The sequence below is a fragment of the Mercenaria mercenaria genome, chromosome 3, assembly GCF_021730395.1.
Source record: "Mercenaria mercenaria strain notata chromosome 3, MADL_Memer_1, whole genome shotgun sequence".
Classification (NCBI taxonomy): domain Eukaryota; kingdom Metazoa; phylum Mollusca; class Bivalvia; order Venerida; family Veneridae; genus Mercenaria; species Mercenaria mercenaria.
Genome location: NC_069363.1, coordinates 55673901 through 55699317, shown reverse-complemented (window position 1 = coordinate 55699317; position 25417 = coordinate 55673901). Strand labels below are relative to the sequence as shown.

The 25417-nt window shown below is 35.5% G+C and overlaps 1 protein-coding gene across 1 annotated transcript; it reads left to right on the top strand.

Moving 5' to 3' along the window:
- The first annotated feature begins 14 nt into the window (after positions 1–14).
- Positions 15–24037, top strand: LOC123524670 (uncharacterized oxidoreductase YjmC-like). Its single transcript, XM_045303027.2, has 10 exons — positions 15–305; positions 2452–2640; positions 2940–3001; positions 3442–3495; positions 4193–4291; positions 5509–5574; positions 6473–6661; positions 8743–8838; positions 11158–11268; positions 14622–24037. Exons 1-10 carry the CDS (start codon positions 59–61, stop codon positions 14667–14669), a joined length of 1161 nt encoding a protein of 386 aa, XP_045158962.2. The 5' UTR covers positions 15–58; the 3' UTR covers positions 14670–24037.
- Positions 24038–25417: the final 1380 nt, after the last annotated feature.

Here is a 25417-nt window from a genome sequence, read left to right as displayed (position 1 = left end):
TCAAATATACCAAGTACTCTTCAATGAGAGAGGTCCGAAAGTTTTGGAAAAGTCAACAATGGCATGTCAAAAACTTTATAGTTGTTTTGCCAATTTTAGACAGCTACTGAAGTTGTCATGCAGAAATTGTTCTGATTTCATGCCAAAGGACAGATGGGACGCTGTTCCCAAAGAAGAAGTTAAGCGATTTATAATCGATTGCATGACCAATGTTGGTACAAAAGAAGCCCATGCATCAAGCCTTGCTGGAAATTTAGTCGCAGCTGATTACCGTGGTCACTACAGCCATGGTCTAAATAGACTTGGTGAGATGCGTTAAATGATTTCTGTAGATTTATTGATGTTACATTCTAGGTTACAGATAATTGTAATGAAGAAGTTGCAAATTCTGTTGCTCTTTAAGTTGGCAGTACAGGACTCCATGGTTTGTCCTCTAGCATCGATATTTCTGAATTTCTCAGCTTAATAAAATAATAATTCAGGGATTTGTTAATACATAAAATTAAGGACTGCAATAAGTTTAATTTCGATATCTTTTTTAAAGTTTACATTTTAAAAGGTATATCAGCTTGCTGTCAAAATAATTTGACGGTCAGATTGTTTTACATTTGTGACGGGCAATGATACTGTCAAAACTTCAAAGGACCAAAATAATGGAGGATAAATCACAGTACACAGTCATTTAAAATTATTGGTTTTGTCACTTGTGTATATTGCTGTGAAGACGGGGTAAACATTTATCCTGTACAGTACACACTTAGGTTTAAATCACCAGGAAATTCGTTATATATTTGATAATTTTTACATTAATTAATGAGGAACTGAATCCCCTTTTGATACATATAAGTTTCATTTGAAGTTATCTCATGTTTGCAACAAAATCAGCATTTAAACCCAAATCGGCAGCAGTGACAATTTCATCGGAAATTAATCCTCCACTATTTTGGTCTTTTGAGTGTTTGACGCGAGTGGATATATTGCCCAAAAGAAAATTAACTCACTATTTCCTTGGATCGCATCAAATTTGTTGGACAATATCAGCTTGTAAATAGCCCAGTTACAAGTTCTCCAAAATTCAGAATAATTTTCTCACATATGATGCATATGGCTTGTTGGTCCAGTGGTAACATATGCTTGAACCATTGATACATTTTTTCGTAATCTTTAGAAACATAGTTTAAATTGCTAAGAAATAAAACATAAGCACTTGTCCCTTTTAATTTATGTATTTCATATGGAAACTCCTCACTTACCTATTACAGAGCCCGCCCGCTTAGCTCAATAGGTAAGAGCGTTGGTCTATGGATCTCGGGGTCGCGAATTCGATCCTCGGGCGGGGTGTATGTTCTCTGTGACTATTTGATAAACGACATTCTGTCTGATATCATTAGTCCTTCACCTCTGATTCATGTGGGGAAGTTGGCAGTTACTTGCGGAGAACAGGTTTGTACTGGTACAGAATCCAGGAACACTGGTTAGGTTAACTGCACGCCGTTACATGACTGAAATACTGTTGAAAAATGGCGTTAAACCCAAAACAAACAGACCTATTACAGGGTACTACCTGTATCAGTTGCTGACAGTTAATTGGCAAGAACGACAAGATAATATCATCATATATTGTGTTGATTCTTATCCCAGTATCAGCATGTCCCAGGTTCTATGTTTGGCGCTTAATATAGAATTTTGGAGATTCTGATTCCTCAGAAGAATTGAACAAATGGTTTGCAGATTTTGAAAATCATTGCAGAGTGCATCTCAACCTTTTTCTTAAGTAAGAGAAAGGCATATAATGTTCTTTCTTTCCAGCTGACAAAGATGACTTTTAAGTAAGACATAATGGATGTTTTGTCATTATTCTGTTGTAGATGATCTTATTTCAAAGGTCTAACATACAAAGATTTTGCCATGGCATACCAAATTTTTTATTACATAGTCTTGATATGCAATGAGGAAAAATTGCATGCATTTTACAGAAAATTTTGTTTTGTTATAGAAAAACTTAATATTAATTTTAGTGTATTTGAACAAAAATTACTCATGGAATATTGATCTTGACTAAAAAATAATATACAGAAGTAATTTAGTGTGTACTGAGTGAAATGATAAATAAAATTGAAAGTAACCTGAAGAAGTTATATTCATGGCAACAAATTCAAATGTAACTTTTACAAATGCGACAACATATTGATAAAGTAGATCACAGTTAAATAAATCTAATAAATATTTTGACTTCTATACTGCTAGACTGTCCTATATAACATTTGCTAGTCTACTCTTATATGACTAATGTTTGGCTAGATTGGTAGCTACTGTACAGACCTACATTGCTGGCCACTCACATTTTGGTTTCTTTTCGTTTTCACAAAAATACACAGTGACTACATGTATTTATAAGTGCTTATTGCCAACTTTGCCCTTTTTTTCTGACAACATTGTTTTTCATTTCAGATATGTATGTTCATGACATTGAAACTGGGATCACGGTAAGTGACACAGAACCAGTTATAGTGAAGGAGACTGCTGGCACAGCCTTAGTAGATGGCAAGAATCTCTTGGGACCGGTTGTTGGTGATTTTGCTATGAGTCTGGCAATCAAGAAAGCTCATGAAGCAGGGGTAGGATGGGTTGTTGCAAAGGGTAGGAATACCTTCAGTATGGCTGATTTTTACAATGCGGTAAAGATTTTAGCTAGAATCTAAAACCACTGAAACTGACCATGGAAATTTACATTCTTCATGCATTTTCACCAATCTCTAACTTTTATTTTCACCCTTTTTGTCAGTTGTTATATATACATTCTATGCAAAACTTGGTGGAAAAGAACATATTAAAAATTTTCACCCAAACTGTGGGCGAGTAGCTTTAAAGGATATCAAAATATGAAAAAATGTAAAATTATTTGTTGATGACATAATGTAGCAATATTTATTATGCAGCCTCAAATCATTATGGGATAGCAGGATGGTATGCAATGCAAGCTGTTGAAGAAGGACTTATGGTAAATACATTGTGAAATATAAATTGTGAAAGTATTTAAAAATGGTCTACATGTACTGAAGTTCAATAAACTGGTTCTGAATTTAACCCTGAGCCTGCTGGCGGCAAGTGATTCTGCCTTTGCGACCAGTGCAGACCAAGATCAGCCTGCACATCCGTGCAGTCTGATCATGGTCTGCACTGTTCGCTATTCAGTCAGTAAATTTTTAGTAAACACCCCTTCAAATGATAAATGGTACTGCCCAAACTGAATGATGGAACAGTCCATTTTAGAAATTTAGCAGGCTAAGGGTTAATGTCTACATCCTAAAAGGTTACGTTTAGTTTTTCATTTATCAAAAGAAATTAATTCATTTCTATTGTAAACATTTTAATTATCAAGACATGGAATACTTTTCACCTTAGCATACTCTTTATGTCATTTTATGAAATTCCTTCCAGGGCATGTCGTTTACAAATACATCACCTCTACAAGTTCCGACAAGGTCAAAAAAGGTATGTTCTTGCAGTAAACAGGGAGAAATAATTATTTGATTTATTTCAAGAATTTTGAAATAACTTGGTACAAGTGTTTGCCATAATAAAATGGTGATACCTCAGAGTCAATTTTCAGTCATGTTGGTTCATGGTCAAAGTTATATAGTTAGATCAAACATCAGACTGGCAGTGTGTTCAGAATAAATTCATGAATCTAGTTTCATGCCAAATATACTCAGGTGGAAGACATCAGTTATACTGTTGCAATGTACACTTGATTTAGACTTGATGTGGTGAAATTTTGAAGTTTATTTGAATCAGTCTCGACTTCACTTCCTGTGAAAAAATGAGTATGTCTTTTGAGGTTTGTTTTGCATTTTACTTTGAAATCATTTGTGGGCATGAAATTTCTTGGTTTTTGCCAAGGTGGGATAAAAATTTGCTGGATTTCAACTTTTGAAGATAAAAAAAAGGAACTTTTATATGTTTGTTTAGATTTTATTTGATGGATCGATGCAACCACAAAATCCATGAAGAAAAAAATCCCGTTTGCGACCAGCATGGATGCGCAGGCTGGTCTGGATCCATGCTGGTTGCAAACGCACTATGTTGGTTTTCTCATGGCACAGCACTTATACTAATGATTTCACAGTAGGTGGTTATATTCTCATCATCAGTTTCATGTCTGATTAAAACATTTTAATTCTTTATTCAGGCTGTTCTAGGTACCAATCCCCTCAGCCTTGCTGCTCCCGGCAAGAATGGGGACAGTTTTGTACTTGACATGGCTACCTCAACATGTGCACTAGGAAAGGTAGGTATTACATTTTCTTGTTTTATTGCATAATGTATTTTCCATGTATTAAACTTTTTTTGGACAGTTATTCATGGTTCTAGCCTGTATTCTTTCTCATTTAAAAGAAGATAAAGATGAATTAAAAATACTGCAGGACTGACCCAAGGCATTTCCTTTTTATGCCCCTCTTCGAAGTAGGAGGAGTATATTGTTTTGCAGATGTCGGTTGGTCAGTCGGTCGGTATGTTGGTCAGTCTGTAGACCAATCAGTTTCCAGATGATAACTCAAGAACGCTTGGGCCTGGAATCATGAAAGTTGATTTGGAGGTTGGTCATGACCAGCAGATGACCCTCATTGATTTTGAGATCAGTAGGTCAAAGGTCAAGGTCACAGTGACCCGGAACGGTTAAACAGTTTCCAGACGATAACTTTAGAATGCTTGGGCTTAGGATCACAAAACTTAATAGGGAGGTTGATCATGACCAGCAGATGACCGCTATTGATTTTGAGGTCAGTAGTCAAAGGTCAAGGTCACAGTGACCCGGAACAGTTAAATATTTTCCGGACGATAACTTGAGAACGCTTTGGGCCTAGGATCATGAAAGTTGATTTTGAGACCAGTTGGTCAGGGTCAAGGTCACAGTGACCCGGAACAGTTTAACTGTTAAACCATTTACGAACGCTAACTTGAGAATGCTTGGGCCTAGGATCACTTAATAGGGAGGTTGATCATGACCAGCAGATGACCCTAGATTTTGAGGTCGGTAGGTCAAAGGTCAAGGTCACATTGACTAAGAACAGCAGAACTTTTTTGGCCAAATAACTAGAGAATGTGCACAGAGACCAAATAATTTCTGTTCCTTGTGCAGTTACTGAATGCATCAAGGGGGGCATTTCGTGTTCTACGAGCTCTTGTTATTTTCTATGTTTAAATCTCACAAAACTCTTTATATCTTAAGCACTTTGCTCATTCCTTGCAACTTTGAGTGATCAGTGTTTAAATTTATAAAATAAGTATTTTTTGTGGGACTCATTTTCGTGGTACATAAAAAATGAATCCCATAGGACCAGTTAAAATTCTGTTTTATCTCTAGAATTTGAAACCTATGAATTCAGCCCTGAAAATAGCCATGTAAGGTAAAATGCAAATGAAATTCAATGATTTTACAGTTTTTGAATCTTTATGATGTTGTAATTGAAGGATGTCATCTTTATTGTTAGATATGTTTTTCAGATAGAACTCCATGACAGGAAGAATATAAGAATTCCAGAAGGTTGGGGTGTAGACCAGCATGGTAAAGTTAGTACTTCTGCCATCATTCTAATGTTGATATACTGTGAAATCATAAATATTCATAATTTTCATGGCTACACTGATTTATTTAAGGTAGTTCTGCATGTTTGACTAACTGGAAGTGATGGCATAATGTCATTTATCCGGAAAACATAGACAAAGCCTGGATTCGGCGTACTGAAATGAAAATCATTTTAAGAATTAATGGCAAGCCGTGAGTAAATTTATTACAACGGCACTGTAACTACCATTCTTAAATTAAAATATGTATTTAAAATATCTGACACGTCAAATAATTCAAAATACTGTATTATAATTAGCTTGAAATGTGCAGTTCACTTTAATCATGGTCAGATATCTCAAAAATAAGCACAAGGACCGATACATTTTATTTTACCACAGTATAGACCATATGTTTATTTATGACTGCGAGAAGTTTAATTAAAATCTACACTGTAGAAAAATTTCTACTTGTGAAAATGTTATGAAAGTTGTGATTTTCCCATAGACTTCCATTATTAAAATTGCATAAGGTTTTTCTCAAATCAGTCTAGCAAAAAACCAAGCACAGGTTTAAAAAATCTGGGTTTAATCAAATTCTACATTCAAATGTAGAATTTTTTTTTATCCGAACGTGCAGAACTACCTTAATTGAAGACTTCAAGGGCAGTATTCATTAATATACTTCGTTTTTTTTATCTTCAGGTTAAAAATTAATTTGCCAAATATTCAGTTTTTAACTGAATGGTACATGCTTTTCATAGAAGCTAATGTTACTTGGTTCTGTATGATGAATTTTTCTTAGTTTAAGGTTACATGGCAAGTTATCTGTTGTATGTGTAAAAAAGTCTTCACATGTTGCTTTGTGTTTCCATTGACCATTGAGACTATTTAAACATTACAGATGTCAAATGATCCCAAGCCTGTGTTAAATGGTGGTGGTTTGATGCCGTTAGGAGGTTCTGAACTAACTGGTGGTTACAAGGGATATGGCTTAGCCATGATGGTTGAAATCTTTTGTGGTATTCTAGGTAACGCATCATACGGACCTAATGTACGTAGATGGAAAAATACAGATACTGTTGCTAATTTGGTATGTATGAATTTTTGTCAGTATTGACTCAGATTTTAAATTTACCACACTTTATTCGAATTCCAACAAGCCTTTATAGTGCTCTAGGTAATATTGGAAGAAAGTCTTTAAAGGCAGCCAACAAAATGTTGTTATATAATGGATTTCCTCAGCTCGTCATTTACATATATGACTTGGTAACTCAAACTCGCTTATCTTAAAATCTCCAATATCTCGAAGATATTTTCAAATATCATCCCTAAAACGTGTGCACAAAATATCATTTTAAGTCAAATTTGGTAATCTTGAAGTAAAACACTTGATCCCTTGGATTTTGAGATACCGAGTTTCAACTATATTTCATATTGTGGACATTTGATATATGTTAGATATATTGGAAGTATCTTAAAATGTGTTTTCGTTTTCTTACCTGGTTGCTGGATTGAGATAAAAAAATACATTGGTTAAACAATTTATATGTATAAGGAGTCATAGGAATATACAGATGTTTTTATTATTATTATTATTATATATATCATTGATATGTCTTGAAAAATTTATATTTAGCAGCATTTCAGTAGTTGTACAATTTCCTAAAATTATGATTACCTCCCTTTTGGTTATTTCTGTTTCTGACTAAGGCAGATTGAAGATGTAATTAATTCTAAAGAAATAATAATTTAAAACTTTCCTACTGATTTAAATCTTGATATATCCCTGTATCTATCAAAGGAAAATGTGAAACAGGAAATTCTATGGAAATCAAAAGAAGTACTGGACTGTTTGCTCATTAAAGGGAGGTAATTACATAATATATAACAGACAATAAAATGTTCATATTTAACAGGGATCTAGCTTCATGTAGTAAATCTTTTTCTTTCTTAAATTTTTGGAATATATGAAAAATGGTAATTACATATAAACTTTTTCTTAATCTTTAATATATACCAAATAGGTGTGAAATTACAATGTGATAAAGAACTTAAGTATATACAAGGCACCATCAAATGACTTTATCACTGGTTTTAGAAAAGATGCCTGATTTTTGAGTCGGCTAAAGGCTGAAATCCTTTTGACGAATCCTTGCTATCCAACGATTCTCTAAATGGACCAAATAACACAGTGAAGGGATGTAGTTCCATTAGATTTCTCAAACTTCAAACAGTTCACTGCATGAATGAAGTTAAGTTATGTCAATTCCCTTTGCTATGACCAATATACGATGTAATCTGTCATATTTATGACTTGTAATTGTGCAATTCTCGAATGTAACTCATTAAGCATAAATGTGCATTTTAAGAATTGCGCAGGCTTACAAAGCTTGGGTAACATCCAGCGAAAGACAAAAAATAGTTCCACAGGGCTCCAGATAAGATGCGTATTAAAGTAAATTACGTATAGAAATAATGCAAATACGCATGTCTAATAATTTCTAAGCGTATAAAAACGTATATAAAATTACAGAAACGCACACAATGCTTTTTTAAAAACAAAATCTGAATCGTCTGGATGCGTTAGGTAACATAGCTCATCAGCCTTAATTATCCCACATTGAACGTAAACACGCATCGTATGATTTCTATAAACTTTGCTGGGTTGAATTTTGCAGTCAGTAAACGGATAAATTATCGGAAGAAGAAGCTCTTACTGGTTTGTTTAGTTACTACTGATATTAAAAATGATTTTAATTCTTATTTTTCGAGAAATAAACAAATCGGCGAAACATTAAATTGTATTTTCTTGTAGTTTTTGAAATCGAAAGTAGATCGTCTATGTTTGGCTGCTTTCACGGAACGAAACAACTTTTTTATGAAAAGATTTAAATAAGAGGTAATTTAACCGTAAACTTCAATGTCAGATACTGCCAGTTGCTGCTAAATGTCTTCGTATCATCACAATTTGTAAAATATATTGTTCAAACTGGAGAAAAGTATAATCGTATCCGGATATAATATTTTGGGTAAATATCGAGCTGTGTTATGAAATTTTAAGAAAAAAACTAAAAACAAACTGAAACTGGTAGACTATACTGTCAGTGCATCAATCATTAGCCGACTCAGGCCATTCAGGCCTTTGATGTACATTTTACTATTCTGTTACAGGGCCAGTGTTTTATTGCAATAAATCCAGAAGCATTTGCTCCAGGATTCTCTGAGAGATTAGATGATTTAATGAATACCTGCAGGCATCTTGAACCTGTAAGTTTTGTACACCAGTAGATAGGGATATGATGCAAAAAGATTGATAATTCTTCTCTAACATTTCCGCGACATTTCAACTTTTTGTTTGTAACATTATGTTATGTATCTACAGTAAAATTCCTACTTACGACCACGCCGAAATTACGACCGCACCGCTAATACGACCGATTTTGCAAAGAACGGAATATTTCTTTCTTTAAACCAATGGTCGTTTGTCCGAAAATGAGACCAGACTGCTAATCCACTAATGCGACCACCAATTTCAGAACTGTTTGATTTTTTCACACTTAATTAATCACCGCAATTACGACCACTCAAATTTTTCTGTATGTTACCGCGAAACGCCTCAGTAATTAACACGTGCGACATCGTGTTAACACGTTAAGCGTGTACATTGTGTATTTATCCGTTAATTGCTTACAAGTCTTTTAAACTTTATCAAAACAACGTATCAAACTGTTTGATTGTCTGAAATTGTTATTTAAAGATGTTTGGTGTTTTACATCGCTATTTTAACATAAGAAATTGTTGAAATAATTAATTTGTTTGTAATTAGACGAATGCCCGCTGATCGAATTGACTGGATTAAAACGGATTTAATTAGATCTAAACGGTGTTTGTTTGTTATTATTAATGTAAATACGTTTGGGATTTCAGCGGAGAATGAAGTTTGAAAAGGTTCGATATTGTTGTAATTGTCTTTAATTGAACAAAATTCAAATCATTATCAGTTAAGTGCGTCCTTAATTACTACACAGTTTGATCTGTAATTCTATGATTAACACAGTGATCAAGTATTTAAGGCTAAAGACCAGTTTTACAAAGAACCATGGGTGGTCTTAATAGCGGAATTCTACTGTATATTATATTTAAGAGGTACACGGAAATCTATATTGCCATTTTACTTCAGTACACATAATTCTGATATGTCTGTGAAATGAAACATATTGTGTGATCATCTGCGATGGTTGAGTCGTGTCTGCTTAAGTTGTCTGTTCTCTAACTTGAGCATTTCTAATTTGATGTTTTCCAAACTTAGTCATAATGTTAACGGATATAATATCTTGAGCAAGTTCGATACCAGTTGAATTGTCTCAGAGGCACTGGAGTTAGTTCTTGATTCACTCAAAATTAAGAAAATTGATGCCGGGTGTAGGTTCTCTAACTTGAGTAGTTCTTATCCAATTTTTAAGAAACTTTGTTATAATGCTCATGGGTATAAAATCTTGACTAGATTAGATAACCAACTGGATAATCCAGGCCTCCTTTGAGGTATGACTCTTGAATTACTCAAACTTGCGAAAATTGACAATGTCAGCTCTCAAACTTTGAGCAGCTCTTAAACAGTGCTTTGCAAACTGGGTCACGATGTTAATGGGCATAATATCTCAAGCAAGTTTGAAAACAGCCAGGTTGTCCTATAGGCTCTGAAGTTGTGGCCCTTAAATTCTACAAAATTGCAAAAATTGACCATCCGCTCACTAACTTGAGTTTCTAATGTTCACCATGTGGGCATAGTATCTCAGACAAGCTTGGTAACAAGCTAGATTCTCCCAGTCACTCTTGAGTTATGGCCCTTGAATTACTTAAAATTGCAAAATGTGACAGTGTCCACTTAATAACTTAGTCAAAATCTTATCCGGTGTACACCAAACTTAGTCATAATGTATACAGTTACATTATCTTGGTCAAGTTTGATAACTATTAGGATAGTCTTTATTGTTCTGGAGTTATGGCCCTTGAATTAATTGAAATTGAGAAAAATGACAACTAGTCTGCTCAGTTTTAGTAAGTAGAGTATTTTGAAAGCCAAAAGCAATTTGCTGTGATGGGCGTATATTGTTACAGTGAGTGCTCTAAAGTAAACCTTGTGTTTTTAGAGGTTTTTAGCTCGTCTGATTTTTGAAAAAAATGTACGAGGTATTGTCACTTAATCGTCGGCGTCAGCGTCAGTTAAAATTTTGTTTAGGTCCATCTTTTCTCAAAAACTATTATAGAGCTACAGCTTTGAAATGATGCACACTTATTTAGCATCATTAGGGGACTATATAGGCCAAGAACCATAACTCTTATATGCATTTTGTTAGAAGAAAATTTGAGTTTCTGGGTTAAAATTTTTGTTTAGGTCGACCTTCTCTCAAAATTTATAAGAGCTACAGCTTTGTAACTTTGCACACTTGTTTATTATCATAAGGTGACTATGTAGGCCAAGAACCATAACTCTGATATGCATTTTGTGAGAATTATGGCCCTTTTATGGTACCATACTAAAAGTTAACCTTTTACATAAATTAAGTTTAACTTTTGACCGTACAGATGGAGCATGAAGAAGAAGTATTGGTGGCTGGAGATCCAGAGAGACAACATATGGCTATGTGTGATACCAGGGGTGGTATTCCATACCATCCTAACCAAATACAGTATGGGGTAAGTAGCATTCTGTATCATTCTAGCCATATACAGTATTGGGTAAAGTGGTATTCCATACCATCTAAACCAAATACAGTATGGGATAAGTGGCATTCTGCATACGATATGGTGTAAAATGGCATTCCATACCATCTAAACTAAATACAGTATGGGATAAGTGGCATTCTGGGATAAGTGGCATTCAGTATCCTTCTAACCAATTACTGTATGGAGTTAGTGGCATTCCATAACAAATAAAGCATGGGATAAGTGGCATTTATATCTGTACCATCCTAACTAAATACAGTATAGGGTAAATGTAATTAGAACCATCCTTACTACATACAGTATGGGGTTAGTGGTATTCTGTACCATCCAAACTAAATACTGTTTGGAATTATGTCTCCCCCCACCACAGGGGGAGACATATTGTTTTTGCCCTGTTTGTCGGTACTAGTTCACACTTTATTTTCGATCAATAACTAGAGAACCATTTGACCAAGAACCTTCAAACTTCATAGGGTGGTAGGGCTGCTGGAGTAGACGATCCCTAATGTTTTTGGGGTCACTCCATCAAAGGTCAAGGTCACAGGGGCCTGAACATTGAAAACCATTTCTGATCAATAACTTGAGAAGCAGTTGATCCAGAATGTTGAAACTTCATAGGATGATTGAACATGCACAGTAATTCCTATTGATTTTTGGGCCACTCTGTTAAAGGTCAAGGTCACAGGGGCCTCAACATTGAAAACCATTTCCGATCAAAAACTTGAGAACAACTTGACTCAGAATGTTGAAACTTCATAGGATGATTGATCATGCAAAGTAGAGGGCCCCTATTGATTTTGGAGTCACTCTTTAAAGGTCAAGGTCACAGGGGCCTGAACATGGAAAACGGATTCCGATCAATAACTTGAGAATTACTAGACCCAGAATGTTTAAACTTCATAGGGTGATTGGACATGCAGAGTAAATGACCCCAATTGATTTTTTGGTCACTCTATTAAAGGTCAAGGTCACAGGGGCCTGAACATGGAAAACCATTTCTGGTCAGTAACTTGAGAACCACTTGACCTAGAATGTTGAAACTTCATAGGATGATTGGTCATGCAGAGTAGATGACCCCTATTGATTTTGGGGTCACTCTGTTAAAGGTCAAGGTTACAGGGGCCTGGACATGGAACACCATTTCCGATCAATAACTTGAGAATCACTTGACACAGAATGTTGAAACTTCATAGGATGATTGAACATGCAGAGTAGACCCCTATTGATTTTTTGGTCACTCTATTGAAGGTCAAGATCACAGGGGCCTGGTCATGTAAAATCATTTCCAGACAGTAACTTATGAACCACTTGACCCAGAATGTTGAAATTTCATAGGATGATTGGACATACAGAGTAGATGACCTCTATTGATTTTGGGGTCAGTCTATTAAAGGTCTAGGCTACAGCGGACAGAAAATGGAAATCCATTTCTGGTCAATAACTTGAGAACCATTTGACCTAGAACCTTGAAACTTCATAGAGTGATAAGACTTACAGAGTAGATGCATGGCCCCTATTGTTTTTGGGGTCACTCCATCAAAGGTCAAGATGACAGGGGGCTGAACATAGAAAACTTTTTTCTAATCAATAACTTGAGAACCACTTGACTCAGAATGCTGAAACTTAATAGGCTGATTGGACATACAGAGTAGATGACCCCTATTGATTTTGGGGTCACTTGATCAAAGGTCAAGGTCACAGGAGCCTCAACAATAACTTGAGAACCACTAGGCCCAGAATGTTGAAACTTAGTGGGATGACTGGACATGCCAAATAGATGTCCACCAGTGTCTCTTTGACTTTCGCTCCTATACCCTATTGACTTCTTGCCTATACGACTATGCATTGGGGGAGACATGCGCTTTTTTACAAAAGCATCTTCTAGTTAAAGGTTGTTTTTGTACCATTCTTGCTAAATACAGTGTAAGGTAAGTGGAAATCTGGGGCATTGTATGGTAAGTGGCATTCTGTACCATCCAAGTGAAATACAGTATGGGGCTACTGCCAGGCATTCTATACAGTTTGTACAATTAACAAATAATCAAGGCCTTCGAGTGGTTTATCATCTAATTTACCATGGTTCAGAGTTCAGATGCGTAGGAATTGAACCACGAGGGCGTTAGCCTGAGTGGTTAAATACTGAAGCATCTGAACGATGAACCATGGTAAATTAGACAATAAATCACAAGAAGGTCTTGATTGTTTTCATTCTGACATGCTCATTGACATATTTTAGTAAATATTATGCTGGACTTCATTTGACTGAGGAGTAATGTATTGGACGTAATGCAGCAATTTGACATCATAATTGACATCATAATGCTCTCTTACCAGTCCGCGCATCAACCGTTGTTTATCGCAAAATATACAGAGCTTGATTTCCTTCTTTGTTTAACTGGAAATCAAATCGGGTCAGAATCGGGTTAGAATGTTTAAGATTTAATGATTAAGAAATGTAACAAAAACACTGGTTATAAATAAATGCTAACTTGAACAGTTAACTTTTAAGTAAGAAACTGTCAAACCTGGCTAAAGTCATCTCTGAATAAAAGTTGGTACTATAAACCTGCTTATGAAGACCAAGACCACTATTTCTCTGCCTATTTAACCAAACATAGAGTAAATTTTACCTGTGGGGGACCACCTGTCAGGTGCGAACATTTATTTTTCTTGCATGCCAGACAAGATTTTCTCGCCTTTTTTCTACTGCTGGAAAAAAACTCATAGCCCTCCTTGCAGGATGTGTTGTAATTTATGAATGAATGTGTAAATTCATATGCTACTATGATATGATAGTGCTTAAAAGAAATGCATTCATTTTATTGTATTTCTTCTGTTATTCTGTTATTTGAAGAATAAAGTATGCAAGAAAAAGAATCTATCACTGGTAGAATGTTTGCATGGAAATATCTGGCTCTCTTGTAACTTTTTTGTTGTAACTTGGCAGAACCTCGTTACCACATAAACAATTACCTGAGTCAGATTATTTCAATCTGCACATTCAGCTGGTGAAAGATTCTTATATCATTTCCAAAGGAAGGTCTTTCTAGACATGTCTGACGGTATTTCCAGTCAGAGGTTGTTCCGTGTTAGGACGGACTGAAAATTTTCATACTAAAGATTTCCACCTGCAATTAATATGGGAATTTATCAGTTACCTGTGAGGAAAAGGGTAATACTGGAATTCAGGAGCTCTTATAAGCTTAATAATTAAAATACTGCTTATTGTTTCTTTAGATTTTGACTCTTAGTTCTCATTTAGACTGGACACCAAAGATAAGTGTCAATTTGGATATATAATTATTGCTTCTGTTTCTTTTCAGCTGGACCTTGCAGAAAAATTATCAGTGCAACCAATGAAACTTTTTTGACAGGATTTGAATTATCACATCTACATCAGAGTCAATGCTGTGTGTACAGAAACAATACCGGCTGCTTAATGTATTAACCTTTACCCTGCTAAATTTCTAAAATGGACTGGTCCGTCATTCAATTTGGGCAATACCATTTATTAATCGAAGTGGTGTTCATTGTTAATTTACTAACTGAACAGCGAACAGTGAAGACCATGATCCATGCAGGCTGATCTTGGTCTGCACTAGTCACAAAGGCAGAATCACTTGCTGGCAGCAGGCTAAAGGTTAATTCTCAAGAATAGACTTGTCTGAAGTTGTTAAAGTTTAAAACCTGTCTGTGTATGTATACAAGTTAACAGATGTTTTTAAATATGTATGGAAGAATGTAGTAATTATGTGTCGATTTTTATTACTTTATGTTGCAAACATCTATTCATGCTGCTTTCAGCCTTTCTTTTTAGCTCACCTGTCACATAGTGACAAGGTGAGCTTTTGTGATCACCCTTCGTCCGTCGTCAGTCCATGCGTGCGTGCGTCCGTCAACAATTTCTTGTCTGCATGATAGTGGTTTCATTTTATGATTTAATTTTAACCAAACTTGCACACAACTTGTATCACCATAAGATCTCTATTCCTTTCTTGAACTGGCCAGATCCCATTATGGGTTCCAGAGTTATGGCCCCTAAAGGGCCAAAATTAGCTATTTTGACCTTTTGACCTTAATTTATGATTTGATTTTTACTAAACTTGCACACAACTTGTATCACCATAAGATCTTGGTTCCGTTCTTGAACTGGCCAGATTCCTTAATGGGTTCCAGAGTTATGGCCCCTGAAAGGGCCAAAATTAGCTATTTAGACCTTGTCTGCACAATAGCAGCTTCATTTATGATTTGATTTTAACCAGTCTTGCACACAACTTGTATCACCACAAGATATTGGTTCCTTTTTATACGCCCGTTTGAAAAACGGGACGTATTATGGGAACGCCCCTGGCGGGCGGATGGGCGGGCGGGCGGCGTCCACAGACCTTGTCCGGAGCATATCTTCTTCATGCATGGAGGGATTTTGATGAAACTTGGCACAGTTGTTCACCATCATGAGACGGAGTGTCATGCGCAAGAACCAGGTCCCTAGGTCTAAGGTCAAGGTCACACTTAGAGGTCAAAGGTCAAATTCAAGAATGACTTTGTCCGGAGCATATCTTCTTCATGTATGGAGGGATTTTGATGAAAGTTGGCACAATTGTTCATCATCATGAGACGGAGTGTCATGCGCAAAAACCAGGTCCCTAGGTCTAAGGTCAAGGTCACACTTAGAGGTCAAAGGATACAAGAATGAAAAATTCAAGAATGACTTTGTCCGGAGCATATCTTCTTCATGCATGGAATGATTTTGATGTAGCTTGGCACAGTTGTTCACCATAATGAGAGGGAGTGTCATGCGCAAGAACCAGGTTCCTAGGTCTAAGGTCAAGGTCACACTTAGAGGTCAAAGGATACAAGAATGAAAACTTTGTCCGGAGCATATCTTCTTCATGCATGAAAGGACTTTGATGTAGCTTGGCAAAATTGTCCACCATCATGAGTCAGAGTGTCATGCGCAAGAACCAGGTCCCTAGGGGTAAGGTCAAGGTCACACTTAGAGGTCAAAGGATACAAGAATGAAAACTTTGTCCGGAGCATTTCTTCTTCATGCATTGAGGGATTTTGATACAACTTGGCACAAATGTTCACAAGCATGAGACGGAGTGTCATGCGCAAGAACCAGGTCCCTCAGTCTAAGGTCAAGGTCACACTTAAAGGTCAAAGGTCAGATACAAGAATGACTTTGTCTGGAGCATTTCTTCTTCATGCATGGAGGAATTTTGATGTAACTTGGCACAATTGTACACCATCATGAGACGGAGTGTCATGCACTGGTCCCTTCTTTTGAATTACTTCCCTTTGCTGTTACTATAAATAGCTTATATTGTAACTTTTTCATTACAAGTCGTAGGGAAAAATCGAGACCACTTTTCTGTAGTACAACATGCATGTTACATCCAATTCTGAGGTGTATTTTGAGCTATCTCTACCTGGTAAGGATTTTTGTGTGGACTTGTAATTTTTTTTTTTCGATTTTTTTTTTTTTTTTTTTTTTTTTTTTCTCTTTAAAGATTAACTTTTTTTTATAATTGACCGTAGGGAAAAACCAAGACCACTTTTCTGTGGTACAACATTGATATTACTTTCAAATTTTGGGTGTATTTTAAGGTATCTCTACCTGGTAAGGATTTTTTTTGTGGACTTAGAAAAATAAAAGAATTACAATAATTTCTAAAAAAAACAACATTGTAAACAACTAGAAAATTAAAATTCCATTTGCAAATACAGGTGCTAGTGTAAACAAATTTGCTGTGACGGGCGTATATTGTGACATTCTGCACCCTTGTTTGAACTGGCCAGATTCCGTTATGAGTTCATGAGTTATGGCCCCTGATAGGGCCAGAATTAGCTATTTTGACCTTGTCTGCACAATAACAGCCTCATTTATGATTTGAATTTAATCAAACTTGCACAAAACTTGTGTCAATATAAGATCTTGGTTCCTTTCTTGAACCGGCCAGATCCCATAATGGGTTCCAGAGTTATGGCCCCTGAAAGGGCCAAAATTAGCTATTTTGTTATCAAAATGGATTTATGTCAGTAAGTACTTTTAGGACTTATTTGAATTTCATTATTGCCTTAAGTTGGACTGAGACAATCAGGAAAGATAACTATGGACTGATTTTATGTTCAATTACCTCCCTTTATTTCAAATTAAAATGGGTATATCTCCATAACTAATGAAGGTACTGATTGGAAATTACATTTACGCTATCAGATTGATTTGGACAGTCAGTGAAGATACATATTGACTGAATTTATGACCAATTACCTCCCTTTATTTATCCCCCCGCCAAAGGCGAAGGGGATATTAGAAATGCTCTCCGTCTGTGAGTCCGTCCGTCCGTCCGCAACGATCTTTGTCCGGAGCATAACTCCAAAAGTACTGGAGGGATTTTCTTCAAACTTCATACACTGATAGAACACATTGGGAGGAAGTGCAATGTGCAAGAACAATAACTCTACCTTGCCTATTTTTTGAGTTATTCCCCTTTATCTTATTTTCTTAAAAAAATTTGTCCAGAGCATAACTCCAAAAGTACTGGAGGGATTTTCTTCAAACTTCATACACTGATAGAACACATTGGGAGGAAGTGCAGTGTGCAAGAACAATAACTCTACCTTGCCTATTTTTTGAGATATTCCCCTTTATCATATTTTCTTAAAAAAAATTGTCCAGAGCATTTCTTCTTCATGCATTGAGGGATTTTGATATAACTTGGCACAAATGTTCACCACCACGAGACAGAATGTCATGCGCAAGATCCAGGTCCCTAGGTCTAAGGTCAAGGTCACACTTAGAGGCCAAAGGTCAGATACAAGAATGACGTTGTCCGAAGCATTTCTTCTTCATGCATGGAGGGATTTTGATGTAACTTGGCACAATTATACACCATCATGAGACGAAGTGTCATGTGCAGTTCCCTTCTTTAGAATTACCTCCCTTTGTTGTTACTTTAAATAGCTTTTATTGTAACTTTTTCATTACTAGTCGTAAGGAAAAATCGAGACCACTTTTCTGTAGTACAACATGCATGCTACATCCAATTTTGAGGTGTATTTTGACCAGTCTCTACCTGGTAAAGATTTTTATGTGGACTTACAATTTTTTTTTTTTTTTTTTTTTTTTTTTTAAGATTAACTTGCCTTAGTTGTTACTATAAATAACTTATATTGTAACATTTTTATAATTGACCGTAGGGAATAAACAAGACCACTTTTCTGTGGTACAGCATGGATGTTACTTTCCAATTTTAGGTGTATTTTAAGATATCTCTACCTGGTAAGGAGTTTTTGTGGACTTAGAAAAACAAAAGACTTACAATGATTACTAAACAACCACAAAATTAAAATTCCATTTGCAAATACAGCTGCTAGAGTAAAGAAATTTGCTGTGACGGGCATATATTGTGACATTCTGGCACTCGTGTTCCCTGTTAGCTTTCCATTCCTTCTTTTTACAGTAGCCATATAGAAAAACATCATAGCTATACTGTTCGTGAAAATTAATAAAATTTAGCAGTAAACCACCTCACCACTGACTTATTCTTTCTTCCACATCTTTAAAACCCCTGATGCAGACCACAACTAAATGGTTCTTCAAAGCTTTCCCCAAAATTAATACTTTCAGACACTAACTTGCCAGGAACTTTAGCCTTCAATTATAATATGCCCGGCGGGGGGATTGGCCATGTCTAACATGGCTCTTGTTTTTTATGTAAATGAATATACCTAGCAGCTTCTAATGAGATTGGTTTGAAATGTTATTTATGTCTTCCATGGTAAGAAATAGTCATGTTAGATAACTATTGATTGAACGTTTATCAATATGAATACTTTTCTAATATATTCTTAATTACCTCCCCAGATTTCAATAAAAATGGATTTATCCCAGTAAGTATTTATTGGACTCATTTGAAATTTCATTATTGTCATTAGTTGGACTGAAACAATCAGGGTAGATAACTATGGACTGATTTTATGTCAAATTACCTCCCTTTATATCAAATTAAAATGATGTATCTCGGTAACCAATAAAGGTTATGATTAGAAATGTCATTTATGCCATCAGATTGTCTCGGACAATCGGGGTAGATAACTTTTGACTGGATATATGACAAATTACCTCCCTTTATTTCACGTTAATGAATATACCTCGGCTGAATCTAATGAGATTGGTTTTAAATGTTATTTAAGTCTTCCAGGGTAAGAAATACTAGTACAAAAATGCAGCATTTGAGCATAGGATACTCAAACTTGATATTGAAATTGGCCTTGACTAGTATGTGACCCATAGGTCAAAAGGAACTGTTACAACAAAATGTTTATCCTGATGATATTTTATGTGTATGCTTATGTGATCTTTGTCAAAACTTGATCTTATCATTTAGATCGCCAGTGGTACTCAGGTGAGCGATATAGGGCCATCATGGCCCTCTTGTCTTTGTTTTTGTTGCCTACTTCTTGGGATAGTTCATGGTCTTTTGAACCTTTAAAACTACTGTACAGAAAAGTGTTTATGTTTAGTTCACCTGAGCAGTGTTCAAAGGTGAGAGCTATTACGATACCCTACATCTGTCATTGTGGTCAACAGTTTGACTGTTAACACGCTAAATGTCACAATCTTGGCCCAGTCTTAATTACACTTTGTTAGGCTGTTCATCTTTATGAAATATAGGTGGAGTTTGAAATTTGAAACTGGTTTGTGTGAGGTCAAAAAATAGGTCTAGGGCTTCAGCTAAGTGATTAGTTGAGAAAAACAATTTGGTTTGCTCTCTTGACTTCACTCATATGTAACATAAAAAGAAAATTCTAGTTGCCCGGTTTTTTTTTTTGTATTAATCCATACTTTGCTAGGTCAACTAATGGACAGACCTTGTTAAGACTCTATAGGCCACATTCTATGGGTTTTGCTATGAAATTTAGGTCTGTATGAAAAGTTTCTCATTCAACATTTGCAACATATTGTATGAATAACACAATATTGTATATTTTTTACATACTCGTTTCTTTTCCCCATTAAGTTACACTAGTACCGGAAACGTCAATATTTTTCCATACACTGATGCCTAAATTTCATATTGGGTGCGTGACATCATTCTGTGTGTTTTGTTGCACTATTTTTGTGCCCCCCCCCATGAGTGGTGGGGGCATATAGATTTGGTCTTGTCCGTGCATCCGTGTGTCCGTCCGAAGTTTGTGACGCGCCTAGCTCAAAAAGTATTTGATATAAATTGATGAAACCTTGCATAAGTCTTTATCATGATATGAACTTGCGCACCTCCCATTTTTCGTCTGGCACCGCCCCCCATTTTCAGAGTTATGGCCCCTGAAATAGTCAGAAATGCACATTTTCACCTTGTGACACACCTAGCTTAAGAAGTATTTGATATAGATTCATGAAACCTTGCACGAGTCTTAATCATGATATGAACTTGCGCACCTCCTATTTTTTGTCTGGCTCCGCCCCCTATTTTCAGAGTTAAGGCCCCTGAAATAGTCAAAAATGCACATTTTCACCTTGTGACAAGCCTAGCTCAAAAAGTATTTGATATAGATTCATGAAACCTTGCATGAATCTTAATCATGATGTGTCCTTTCACACTTGGCATTCTTCCTGAGAATCTTGCATTTATTACAGAGTTATGGCCCTTGAAATATCCAAAATAGTGGATTTTTTGTTTGTGGTCAAAGCTCAAAACGTATATGGCCTAGAATAATGAATCCTTTTCATAAAATGCTATACTCCATTAAGACTGTAAACATTTTAATTATTTCCCCTTATTTTTGACAAATGTACCAGTGGGGGGCACACCCTGTGTCCTACAGACACGTTCTAGTTTTCTGTTTAGTTCAGTATTGTCAATCGTATTCAGGCTATTGAACATATTTATGATAATTACATAATATTTATACGTGTAGATGTGTATGTAATAAAAGGTTATTATCTTTGCATCGGGAAATATGCGCTCGTTCTTCAGCGGAAGAATATTGCGCTCCTAAAGTCGCGCAATATTTCCGCTGAAGAACTCGTGCATATTTCCCGATACGAAGCTAATAACCTATAAATATCATTAGATCATTTGGTTACACCACAGTCAAGATAGTCACCTTCTAGTAGTGACATTACCTCATTCATTAGTTTAATTTGCTTTTTTTCAATAGTATGCCAATTTTGTATACATATCAAGCTATATAATTCGTGGGCTGAGCGCGAAACTATTGTAACTGTATATGAATAAAGAACAAGATACAATAGTTTCGCGCTCAGCCCTCCATATAAGGAAAGGCTTTGAACAGGTCAGTAATATGCTAGCCATATGAAGGCAACCACAATGCCAGTTTGATATTTCCTACTATATACTGTGAAGCATAAGAGTGTGTCTAGAAAATGTGATAGCCTATGTATGTTATGACAAGTGTTATATATGTGATACCTATGTGCCATAAGTTGTCAATAATTACACAAACTAATCTCAAGGCTGCAAATTCATGCATTTTTTTTTTTCTGAAATTGAGAAAGTACAGGACTGGTTCTTTCAATTGTTTGTAAATAAAAACTATTTGGCGAGTTTTATGCAGTATTGCTTGACTAGGAAATGCATATAAAAAGTGTTGTTAAGTCATACAGGAAAATGTGTTATCTAAAATATGCTGTACTTCTCTGTACTTTATATCATATCCTGAAAATAACTTACTACTTATTTGTTCTTCTTTATCAGAGTCAACGTTAGTGATGTTAAGTTTTAAATAGTGGATTCAAGAAACTGATTCAAATCTTAAATTATGTGCAGCTAAAAAACAAGTGTGATGTGTATTTTTACCTTATCTGTTATCGAATGTGTTCTTGAAATAATTTTGTAATCGAAATTTTTTTAGGATATTTCTTATACATGTATATTAATAATATTTTTTTCTTAGTTGTTAATACACATGTACATATTTGGTATTGCTTATATACATGTATTTGTGATGAATGGAAGATTTTTACACATTTGACATCTTTTATACTGTTCATGAATATATTACATTATTATTATTATTATGCCTCTTTCTCGTAATTCCGAGCCTTCTCATTGATCCGAGCCTTTGGAAAATTTGCACTTGCAGCTATTTCCTGTTTCTAAATTTTATATATGTTGTAAAAAATCATATGACAGATAAACAAAAGTAAAAAGAAAATAGAATTACTTGCATTAAAATAGAAATATACACAACAGAAAATTTGGGCACAAAATTTGCTTATCTAAAATCATTGGGGTAATATATAACCTTCTTACAGAAAACAGAAAGCACTTATTTTAAAACTTTTTTGTCCGCTAACACAATAATATATTTGTTCTTAATTTTAACAAAGAACTTTTTCAAAAAAGCCTTAATTTTTCAGAGCTAGTACAAATGATTGCAAGTCTCGGTTTTAACAAGAAAGAATTTGGCTGTTTCAGAGGGTTAGGGTCATCATGTGAAAGCCTAGATTATTCATTTACAAAAATCCTTAGAATTTTTCTCCATGGGGATTTTATAAGTTTAGATGTTGGAGTACCAAACTATAGCAAAAACTCTTTTGAAACTTAAATCTTCTACTGACCAGCACTGAAAAACCGGCTTAGGGGCTCGGAATAACGAGAAAAGGGCATGTTTTTGGTCAGACGAGTTTCCATTCGGTCAGATGGGTTATCCTGGACCGAATGTCAGACAAGTCTTGAAACTCTTTTTGCCACGACTGTAAATAGTAACAGAATTGCCTAGGACAGAATCCTGTAATCTAGGCCAGTAACCAGAAGCAGCTACAATAACCGGAAGTGTGCACAAAAACTGGTCATCTATTCTTGATAAAAAAGACTTAATGTTAATATCTATATGATTAACTAATTCGAACAGTCATGTTATTATTACTATATTTAGGTATATAAAAACGGGTCATTTAACTGCAGTGACATTCCTTAAATGGTTATAACCACTCCTTACAATATACTGGCACCTCGGCTACACCTTCATGCAGGTTTAATTGTGCTTATAACCACTTCAGGCTTGCCTTTTGCTTAATAAGTATATATACCTGAATCTTTGACAGGGATTTTTATTCACCTCGTGCTCACGTCATTAACTTGGGTAGATCCATCACTGCTACTGCCTTGTATAACAAAATCAATACATCTTCAGGAATTTCTTGTGAACATTTGAACATAATGTTGATGGTTGCAAATGTTTCAGATGGTTGCAAATGTTTCAGTTTAAATTTAATTAACAGACATTGTTTCTGGTCATTGTATATTGTTGATAGCTTATTCTGTATAATTTTTATCGACTGTTACGATCCATTTTTTAGAAAACTTTTGACTTTTTCCATTGTAGTTCGTCTCATTTTTACATTTGTTAGTTTTTATGTGGTACTTATACCAATCATAGCATACTGCCGTTGCAAATGTTTCAGTTTAAATTTAATTAACAGACATTGTTTCTGGTCATTGTATATTGTTGACAGCTTATTCTGTATAATTTTTATCGACTGTTACAATCCATTTTTTAGAAAACTTTTGACTTTTTCCATTGTAGTTCGTCTAATTTTTACATTTGTTAGTTTTTATGTGGTACTTATACCAATCATAGCATACTGCCGTTTGGATGTACATTCTTTAGTGCGATAGAACTTTTCATATTTATGTTATCTGGCAAATCTTAGGAAAAATTTCAGGAGCTTATCTGATATTTGTATGCAATAAAAGGTGCAACAGTATGGAATTTCTGTGATCATTTGACAGCTTCTTGTGGAATTCTGGTTTTTTGCTGCATGTGGGTGAACATGTAGTCAGCTGGGACTAGTACTCATTGTCCAATTCCTGAACTGACAGTGGTTTTCAATATGTAATAATTTCGTACAGATCTTCAATGCTAATAGACAGAAAGTCTACCCATCTATAGCTAAAATCAATGGACGATTCTTGCAAATTGAAAGAATAAAAGTGGAATTCACCAACTGGGCACATAAAGTTGACAAATGTTGAATAATCAGAGGGCAATACATTTTATTGTTGAGCCCGCTTACAGAAGCGAAGATATAGTTGTCCAAATGGCTGTTCGGTGTGTGTGCGTCAGTGCATGCATCGTCCAGATGTTTGTCCAGACCATAACTTTGACATGCATGGAGCAATCTTATTTATATTTGGCATGAATGTTAACCGCAGCGAGGCGGAGTGTCATGCGCAAACCCTAAGTCCATATCCCAGAGGTCAAGGTCACAGTAGGAGGTCAAAGGTCATGTCAGATCTTGTCCAGCCCATAACTTTGATAAGCATTGAGGAATCATGTTTATATTTTGCATGAATGTTAATCTCAGTGAGACGGGGTTTCATGCGCAAACCCCAGGTTCCTATCTCAAAGGTCAAGGTCACAGTTGGAGGTCAAAGGTCATGTCAGATCTTGTCCGACCCATAACTTTAATATGCATTGAGGAATCTCGTTTATATTTTGCATGAATGTTTAACTCAGTGAGACAAAGGTCAAGGTCACAGTTAGGGGTCAAAAGGCAGGCTCGACATTGCCTGTGGGAATCTAGTCTCATTGAAAAATCATTCCACCACAGCATGAAGAAAATATGCTCACCTGCTGTCGAGAGTAAAGCATTCAGTTGTTTCTAGGATGGCTCTATAGTTTACTAATGTTGAATAATTAAAGGGCTATAACTCTGTAATGATCTTACAACTGGAACATGAAGACAATATGCGCATCTCCTGTTGGGAGTGAAGCTTCCTATGAATTTTCATGGTTGCTTAGGAATATCCGGACAAGAAATGGTACTATAGTATTTAACTACTGCTGAATACTAAAAGGGTAATAATTCAGTGAAAATTCATCCAACCAGAACATGAAGACAGTATGCGCATCTTCTCTTAAGAGTGAAGCTTCCCATGAAGTTTCGCTAAATTCTAGTCAGTGGTTGCCGAGAAAAATTCCCAGACAAGGAATGGTACTACAGTATACTAGTGCTGAATAATCAAAGAACAATAACTCAATGAAAAGTCATGAAGATGATAATAATATTCATATTTCCTCCCGATAGTTAAGCCTCTTATGATGTTTGGCTAAATTCCTGCTAGTGGTTGCTGAGAAATACTAT